Genomic DNA, 9,741 nt, shown 5'->3' with positions numbered 1-9,741 from the left:
GGGAAAGAGAAAGGGAGAGAAAGAGGGAACAAAAGTGAGGAAAAGAAGAGTGAAAGAAGGAAAAAGAAACAGAAAGACGGAAGGAGAGGAAGAGAGAAAGAAAGAGCAAATGAAAGAAAGAAAAGAAAGAATAAAGAAAGGAAGGAAGGAAAGGAGAGGGAAGATCTGTCTAGTCCTTTCATGAATATGCATATTTGAAAATAAACGTACTCATCTGAGCTGTTCTCTAGTTGTGTGAGCTCCAGAGCAGACTGCAAAGGCTGAGGAAAAAGGAGGAAGGGATGAGTTAATACAGAAACCCTTGATCTACTTTGCCAACACGTCCCTGATGTTTGGAGTGAGAAGGTGGCACCTCCTGGTGCACTGCCTGCCTTCCCAGCTGCTCCTGCCAGCCCAGCCCCAGAGCAGCTCCTCTGGATCCAGCAGTGTGCAAAGGGGCAGACTGGACCCTGACAGGTTCTTGTTTTGCACAGCTGATCCCTTTGGGAAATCCAAAGGCTACAGCTAAAGGGCAGGGCAAGCATTTTCCAGGGAATGAACCCATCTGCTCCCCAGACACTGCACTGAGCAGTGCCCAGGGGCTCCCTGCTCACCTGGCCCAGGCGTGGACAGGGCTGGCACCTCCCCCTGGGAGATGGAAGTGCTCCTAGAACTCAAAAATGGACAGATGTTAAAGACATACACTGAGCCCCACACTGTGTGAAATGGCAGGAAACAGTGATACTTCATGTTCTCAAATGCTGAGTGTTGTCACTGAGCACTGAGCTGCTGTGACACCTTCGAGTCACCATCTTGGTCAACAAAGCAGCCAGATCCCAGTTAAACCCAGACAAGCTCAGGCAACAGGAAAATGTAATTATATTACGCCCAGCATTTGCATGTGACACCCATCTATATTTCAATTAATAATTTAGCTTGCAAGATCACTTCTGTTTGTTTACTTACTGGTGCAGTAACACCAGTATTTTTGTTTGGCTTCTGAGAATAGACAGGATAGTTCTGTTGTTAAAGCAATGGGTCATGTGGAAAGAGATCTGTTTCTAATTCTTGTGCTAGACTTCCTCTGCAACACTGAGTAAGTAATTTAATCAGGGTGTATTTCAGTTTCTTGATTTGGAAAATGGAATTAATAATACCTCCTGCCCCCTAATGATGTTGGAGAGACGTGGTAAATTGTGTTTGAACAGGGTGGTGCAACCTCTAAGGCAAAGTATGATGGTGGCCAGACCTTTGGTGTCTCCTCCTGATGCTGCCACGCCAGACTTACTTTTCACGTAGCCCACACAGAATGTTATCCTGGTGATACATAAAGCAGAGTGTACGAATGAGTGTAATGAACAGTAGTGGAACTCTGAGGAGCTCCACCTACCAGAACCAGGTGAATTTGCAAAAACCCTGAACACTGAGATGGTGGAAATGTCTCTCAGCACAGATAAAAAGTCAGGATGACTCAAGGGCAATGTGGCTTACAGAGGAATCACAGGAGCAGTATCCACCAGAGCAGCTGGGTTTCAAGGACCATAACTGAGGTCTGGATACATTAACTTCTGTGCATATTTAATGAACTGTATTATTCCTAATTACTCTTTGTTTCTTTCAGATTCCATTGATGAAAGATCCTGGTTGGATTCGAAGCGTCTGGACTCGCAATCTCAATGTAGGAGTTTATTTGTTCATTTGCTTTTGAACTGCAGTGCCCTGGGGCAGGGCTCTTTGGGAAAAGGCAGGGGTTAACTCTGCTCCTAGCAGGGAGGTTGGAACCTGAAGATCTTTAAGGTCCCTTCCAACCTTCACCATTCTATGATTCTGTGATTCTATGGACTCTTGTCCCCCTCCTGGTACCCAGTGCAGCTGGTTACCCGAGCATCACCCTTTGGGCACTGCTTTACTGGGCTGTTGTTACTGCTGGGAAATGTGGGGCAGCTCTGTGAGCCTGGGGGCCCTCACACTTGGCCAGTGCTAGTGGGGTAAGGTTGGAAAACGGCAGAAAAAATCAGAAATGTGGTGCTTGACATGGGCAACAGGAGCAGGGCTGGCAAAGCTGTGACAAATGTGAGATGTGACGCGTGTCCCCAGCCAGGGAAAATGTGCCCAGATGTCCCAGCTGCTAAAGGCAGAGAGCACATCCATCAAGTGCTGTTCTTGGGACACAGCCTTGAGCTGGACAGAAGAACCACTCAGGAGAAGGAATGAGAGAGGGATAGTGGCACTGCCTGCTGGCTATAGAGCTGCCACTGATGGGTGGCTGGTGAGGGAGGGGAAAGACACAGACCTAGGGAAGTGACTCTGGACTCCGTTACTCAGCAGTGACCTACTCTTCGGGGATGGTGGGTCAGGATATTTAGAAGCTGAGGTGTTTGACAGCATTTCTCTGCAGCACCACCCAGACTCATCCCATCAGCTGCACTACTGGAGTCACCACACAGCACTGCAGAGGTTTCACAGGAGATCTGTTGGCCTGGAGGAGTATAATGTTAGCACAGCTACACTGCTGTCTCCGGGACATCCCACCCACGTGGTTCCATACCACCTGCACAGTGCAGTGCAGGAGATACTCCATGGTTTATGGAGGAATCTTTCTGATCCAGGAGGCTATGGTGACTGGCATGTAGTTCCTCAGCTGGTTGGTAGGGCCTGGTAGCTTTTATCTTTGGGTCGGGCAGAGATATGTCTAGGTTTCCATGAAGGTATGTCAGCCTTTACAAACAGGATCTAACCTTTACCATGAGTTTTAGATGAGGAATGTCATGTAAACTGGACAGGTGGGTAAGTCAAACAGGCAGTCTGAAATGAGGGTGAGGTTGGTTGCTGTTGGCAGGGGTTGGGTTTGGACATCCCTTTTGGAAGCTGGGCTATGCACACAGAAAGGTACCTGGGAATTCAAAACACCAGGAAAATAATTAAGGAAGGACCTCAAAGGAGCAAAGCACAGCATAAAAATCTGAAATTAAATGCATGTAAAGCAATACTATGGATGTGATGGTTCCTTTCCAAACCTGAGAAACATTTAGATCTGCATTCAGGTGAGATTCTGAACTTTCCTAGAACAGCAGTTAATTAATTTTAATGGCTCCATGCATCAATGGGAAGTCCACCTTCTGAAAGTGTTGGGGGATGTGAATTTGGTCCTTATTTTCCAGGTTTCACCACCTGGTGTTGGAACAGGCTGCCCAGGGTAGGGATGGAGTCACTATTTCTCAGGTGTTCAGGGAAGGTGTGGATGTGGCATTTCAGGACACGCTTTGGTTGGCATGGAGCTGTTGGGTGGATGGTCTTGGTTGGTCTTTTCCAACCCTCATGATTCTGTGATGTCCTGGGTAGCCAAAGCATGTCATGTGAACTTGTACTGTCACTTTGAAGGAATCGAGGACAGTGCATTCTTGGGGTAAGATTGTACTTTAAGAAGATTCAGTTTATGTTTTGTTTGGGCCAAATTCAGAATTCATGTTTATACATCATGGTTACACTGTTTGTCCCAGGGTGCAGAAATACATGAAGAAGAGGAGGAAGGACTTTTTAATGTGGATATGCTCTATTTAAAATGTGCTTCACAGAAGGGAGATGGTGGGAAAACACTAATGATAAAAAAATGCTGAGGGTTTTGCAGACAGAAAACTAGTTGTCACTAAGCTGCCTGTGTCTGTACAGATGTGTTAGCAGCACAAAACAGAAAGTGAAAAAACATGTCCAGCTGAGTCTGCCCCAGGAAGCAGGAGGGCCTGGGCAAGGTGGATGAGCACTCAGCAGGATCCCAGCCCCGGGAAGCACCATGCAAAGCACCAGGGAGAGCCAGCTGGGCTGGCACCCAGGGCAGGGGAGTGGCAGCTGATAGCTGGGATGGCTGCACAGGGAGGCTTCTGTCTTTGCTCCCAAATTGCAGCGTGGGGGTGGACATGAGGAAAGACTGGGTGTCTGAAGAGTTCAGGTCAGAAGCAGACATGCACCTTGACGTGACTTTGAGCTACCTGTGGGTATGACTTTGTTTTTTGGTTTTTTTCTTTTTATCCTATTAAATAGAACTGATTTATGTATTTTCTGACCACACCTTTGTCTCTTCTTGTATCCAACTCTGAGTCTTCCTAGTCTTTCTTTTTTTTTTTAAAAAAAAAAATAATTCCACCAGTTTGAAACAATGAGCAAGACCTTTTGCTTGTGTAATGCAGAGTTCACTGGCTTGAGTGGGATTGTGTTGCTTTGCGTGAGCTGAGCACCAGGCCTGGTAACTTTCAGACTCTGAACTCACGGGATGGGAGTTCTTTTTGTGCAGGATACACTGACCACAGTGCTGCTCAGGTGCCAATAGCAGCAGAACAAGCTTGTTGCTGTTGTGGGCAGCTGGTAGGATTCAGAGGCTGCTGGTGGCATGTAGGTTTGTCTGCAGAAGATCAACTGCAGGGTGAACTGTAAGAAGGGGAGCAGGGACAGGGCAAAGGCTCTGAGGAATCCTCAGATTTGCATAACAGGATGTGTGCAGCACACAGCCTGCCAGGACAAAGCCCTCCTGCCCCAGAACATGCTGGGCCTGATGAAATGGATTCCACCAGTTTTACCACAGTCAATGATTTCAGTGGAACGACTTATGCAAAATGCTTGTATATAGGAAACACTGCTGCCAAACTGATGGAACAGGGATAAATGATTCTCACAGAGGGCTAATTCCTGAGTGCTGCCACCTTCTTGAAATTATCCTGAAAGACAAATTTGAAAAAGTTCTTGTATGTTGTGCCAGTGCTTGTAAGATTTTTTTCAAACCATGGAAAGGAATTCATGGACACAGAGTTGACCCTCGTAGGTTTTATATAAGGGCAGAGCCTAGAGAATGAGAAGTAGATGAGGCAGAATTGACCACACTTTCATTTTCAGCATTTTAACACTGGATCAACTACAATTGCTGGAAATTTCTCTGTTCAGCACTGATTAGGTTTTCTTATAATGGGTTGTAGCCTCCTGAGAGCCATCCAGATGTGTCATACTTTTTGGATCCACCTGCTGCACACACGGAAAAGGGCCCTTTGGAATGGAACACAGAGGCACTTGGAAAAATGCCCCACTCTGGTTATGTTCTGGCACTTCAAGAAAGTCGAGTTCTAGTGAGAGAGGAAAAAAATTAAATTTAAAAAAGTAGCGAGGGGTCAGATTCTCTCCCTTTTTCAGCCAAATTCATAAGACAGGGCTGAAGAGGGGAACTTTGGGGCAGAGGTCTCCCCCAGGAGTTCACTGGCCTGGGTCTGCCTGCCTCCCCTCCTGCCAGCCTGCTCACAACCTTCCCTCTGCCTCTTCCTGGAGATGAGATCAAACCCTTTTCACCCAGTTCATGTGGCAGCCTGAACTAATGACAGTGCCTGAGGTACTGGGAGACTATTCTGCCCTCGAAGCCAAGTAAGCCTGCTTCTTGAAACCACAAGTGTGCAAGGGATAGTGACACCACTGGACAGGACCCACACACAGAACAACCACTTTTATACTGTGGTCTGCATGGAAGGGAAGAATTTTTCTGTCACAGGGAGAATCACCAAATATTATTACTTTGATTATAAAAGTGATTTTAGACACTTTACTCTCTCAGTGGAGTTATAGAATGAACTTCAAGCTGAGCTCTATTAGCACTTAATGTATAGCCTACCATAAGGAAAAGCTTTATATAAAATATCTCTTTATCTTCCTATTATCTTAAGTTGTTTATAGCTGTTAGACCTTTACTAGCTAGAGAAAAGAGGGATACTTTGCATAGTAAGGAGGTAACAGTACATTAGATTATTCAAGCCGTGCTGCTTTTCATCCCCTGAGCAGTAACTTTCAGAACCTGTTTGCAAGGATCATTCCATCCTGCTAGGCAGTCTGATGCAGCAATGGCAGACATAAGGCTGAGAAGAAAGCAACAACCTTCTCTGAACAGAAGGAGCTGGTTTCCAAATACTTTTTCATCTGCAGGATTACGTTTGCTATTTTAGTATGCAAGAGGTGCAGGAATAGTTAAGAAAAGATTATACCCTGGGAATCAGAGCAGCTCTGTTTGAAGTTCCCAAAGCATGTTTTGTACTGTTCTGTTCTAAACAAATACTACTGATCCTCTTGCTTTTGATTTGCTGTGCTTTGAAAACATTATTCAGGGCAAAAGCTTTGCTAGTCATGCATAGATTGACTGGACTGATGAAAAGGCAGCTCTTGGGCTGGAAAGCATCTCAGTCCCAAACAGGAGGGAAGAGTTTTCCATGGAGTTGGGGATGATCTCTCATTTCTTCTATGTGTATGAATTTCACAAAATCACACAGAATCACAGAATCTTAGGGGTTGGAAGGGACTTGGAAAGACCATGCAGTCCAAACCCCCTGCCAGGCAAGATCACCCAGAGCACATCACACAGGAACGTGTCCAGATGGGTTTGAATGTCTCCAGAGAAGGAGACTCCACAGCCTCTCTGGGCAGCCTGGCCCAGGGCTCTGCCACTCTCACAGGAAAGAAGTTCTTCCTGATGTTTACCTGGAACCTCCTGTGTTCCAGTTTGCACCAACTGCCCCTAGTCCTATGCTTTCCTCTGTCCTCCTGACACTGCCCTTAAGGTGTTTGTAAACACGGATGAGGTCGCCCCTCAGTCTCCTCTTCTCCAAGCTAAGGAGACCCAGCTCCCTCAGCCTTTCCTCAGCAGGGAGATGTTCCACTCCACGTTAGCCTGAGGAGAGCACAAGCCTGTGTCTGCACATGCCCGTACAGGCATTCTGACTTGGCTGAAGAAAGTCCATGATTTCACTGCTCTGTCCTTAATCCCTGTGCTTTATCAGGGCTCAAGATTTTCTCAGTTTTCTAAGATTGCGTTCAGAGCTCAGACTTGGTTATTTACAGATTTGGAGCTAAATTACTTTCTGACAAGATTGGACTGGGACAAGGGGACCTCGTGGTTGATACATTTAGCCTCTCTTCTTCCTAATTTAAATATTCCTACACTCTCTTGCTTAGGCCATGTTTGGATCATAGGAGTCAATAGATGCCTCTGTTCTCAGGAGCCAAGTATGTTGCAGCAAAGAACAGAGTTTTGACTGTGGAAAAGGCTCGTAGGATATAAAGGAAGCATTGAGGTTTTCATGCTTTTGCAAGGCTGGATGTGGTTCTAGAGGAAAAAGAAAGGGTCTTTTGAGAACCTTCATCATCAAGACTTGTTGTACTCTGAGAAGCAAAAAATCCCTTGTCTGGTAGTTTGTTGGCTTATATTTTGGGACTAGATTTTCAGTGAAGGCAGAGAAAACAATGTATCTGTCACACATTAAGTGTGAAAGTACTTGGTTCAGGATCAGCTTTGGTGATGCACTGCAAGCCCTGCTGGCCTGAGGGCTGCTCAGTGTTACCATCACTGATGAGCAGGCAGGTAAACTGCCACTGCCTCCTGCCCTGCCTCTCATTCCAGCTGCAGCAGTTCCTGCAGAATTACAATCCCACATTTAATCCTTTGACAAAAGGATCCTCTCAGTTTTTCCCCTGTCACTCCCCTGATGCCTTCAGCTTCCCAGTGCTTCTGATGACCTCACAGTCCCCCTGAGGCTGCTGTCATCACCCCAGCTCTCACCAGCCAGGCCGAAGGAGGGAGGTAAGAACTAATGTCAGCAGTGCACAGGCTGGCAGGGTGCAGGCAATTCCAGCCATGGTAACCATGACCCTGCAGAAAGCAAAGTCCAGAAGCTAAAGCTGGCCAAGTGCAAGGAGCTCAGGCAGAGCAGACTTGAGGGCTGGTGGAGGCCAGAAGCATCTGCCTACATGTGAGAGACTGAACGTGCTGCCAAAAGCAAGATGCTTTCATACGGAATAGTACAGTCTGTCCTGTATGGCTTCTTGTTGGACAAGGATGGCATTCATGGAGGCTGTGGCTGCCCCATCCCTGGCAGTGCTGAAGGGCAGGTTGGATGGGGCTTGGAGCAGCCTGGGCTGGTGGGAGGTGTCCCTGCCCGTGCAGGGGGGTTGGGACTGGGTGGTCTTTATGGTCCCTTCCAACCCAAACCATTCTGTGATTCTCTAGATCCATGCTTATTTCTCTTTTCCAAAGCTAATGGATTGAGGGAAAAGAAAGTGAAAAAATAATGTGCACCAGAGAATTCAGCAGATGATCATAGGCCCTGTAGGTACTGCATAGACATATCTACTTATGTTAGGAGAACTATTCCTTTGTTAAGGTGGTGGGACATTTAATTAAGTAATTCCAGAACCACCATACAACTATTTTCTAACATTTACACTGGAATAAAACTAGATCAACTCTAAATGTGTCCTGCCTGAGCTACTCCAGGTTTGATACTAACACAGAGAATGTAGGCACCAGACTCCAGGGTCTGTTCATTATAAATCAAAAGCTAAAAGCTCACCTTCTGTGTTTACTGAATCCTGTTTACACAAACCGTGAGCATGCATTCCCAGCTGCAGCCATTCATAGCCCAGGGACTGTGCTCCTGAACATCAACTCCAGTGTTAGTGGGGAAAATACCAGACATTACTGGCAATGCATAAAAAACCCAAACATTTTGGTTTGAGTGGTTATTTTGCTGTCTGGCAACAAACTTGCTGGGAAAGTCTAGTGTCCCAAGCTAGAACCAAAGCCCTTTTCTTCTCTCCTTCTGCGTGAACTTCAGTAATGCTGTCTAGGAATCTGTTCTTGGCTTTTATTAAACTCTTCTGTGCTTGTAGACTTTTTCTTTTATTTTAAAAACCCAGTTTTATCAATCTACAGAAGACTACACAGATCAACTTTCTTCTTACTTGTATTTTCACAGTAAGTCCAAGCCCAGATCCTAGGCTAGAACTCCTCTGTGCTGGAACTGTACAAGCACAGAGTGAATATGTGAACTACGAGCTCTTTGTAGCAGGAACCAAGAGTTAGGCAATATGGATGGGTATAAACAGGTCAGGAAAGCAGTGGAAAGAAACACTTTCAGGAGGGGGTTACGTGAAAGTTTGTTTGAGTTCAGACTTTGGGAAACAAACGTGTGCAGCCTAACACCATTCCTCCAGAAAGAAACCTGCCAAGGGGCAAACGTCACAGGAAGAGAACGGCAGTGGATGAGAACACAAGTTCTGAGTGGGTTTTGGAAACGACAGTGCCGGGGACTGCTCTCTTGCAGGGGCAGAGCACGTCCTGGTGGTGTGCCCTGAGCCTTCTGGTCCTGGGGGAACCTGCAGATGACTCCTCAGGAGCTGTCCCTGGACACACCGTCCCACAGACAGGGCACGGGGCTGGGCCGGACCCACAGCAGGCCCTGCTGAGGCTTGGCTGCTACGGGAGGTCATGTACTAGTGCTTGGTCCTCAAAATGGATGTAGCTGGTGAGGGTAGTTATGAGGTGCAGCACGGGACAAGTAAGGATCCAGAACCATCTGGCAGAGGCTGTTCCAGGGAAGGGGTGTGAGGAGCAGTGCCCGCACCGCGCTCACCCTGCCAGGGGGAGCGGGAAGCACAGCAGGAAGAACATGGTGCCCTGCTGCTGAGGGGAGCCTGGGCAAGCTCTGGGGTCTCTGCAGGGCTTGGTGTGTGTCACGGGGAGAGAGAACGTGCCCTTCCTCATGGAACCAAAGTGAAATGGCCAACACAGCGCGGCCACAGCTCGGGATTTCTGAGAGAGGCAGCGCAGGGCGGGAGTTGCTGTGGAGACGTTTGTCTCGGTGTGTCAGGGGTGCTGGTACCTCAGCAGGGACGGCAGCGGGGCCGGGACAGCCCCTTCCCTCGGGAAATTAACAGCGTCAGGCGTTCCCGCGCGTCCCCTCC

The 9,741-nt window shown here is 47.3% G+C and overlaps 1 protein-coding gene across 1 annotated transcript in view; it reads left to right on the top strand.

Moving 5' to 3' along the window:
• Positions 1-9,741, top strand: part of LPIN1 (lipin 1) — a 64,165-nt gene that overhangs the window by 14,318 nt on the left and 40,106 nt on the right. Inside the window, exon 2 of the mRNA XM_010001709.1 lies at positions 1,601-1,657. Coding sequence (XP_010000011.1) covers positions 1,601-1,657 — 57 coding nt within the window. The remainder of the gene's footprint in view (positions 1-1,600; positions 1,658-9,741) is intronic.

Source organism: Chaetura pelagica, unplaced genomic scaffold (genome assembly GCF_000747805.2).
Source record: "Chaetura pelagica isolate M959 unplaced genomic scaffold, ChaPel_1.0 scaffold237, whole genome shotgun sequence".
NCBI classification, from domain to species: Eukaryota; Metazoa; Chordata; class Aves; order Apodiformes; family Apodidae; genus Chaetura; species Chaetura pelagica.
The sequence above is the reverse complement of the archived record's forward strand: the minus strand, read 5'-3'. Positions and strand labels throughout refer to the sequence as shown.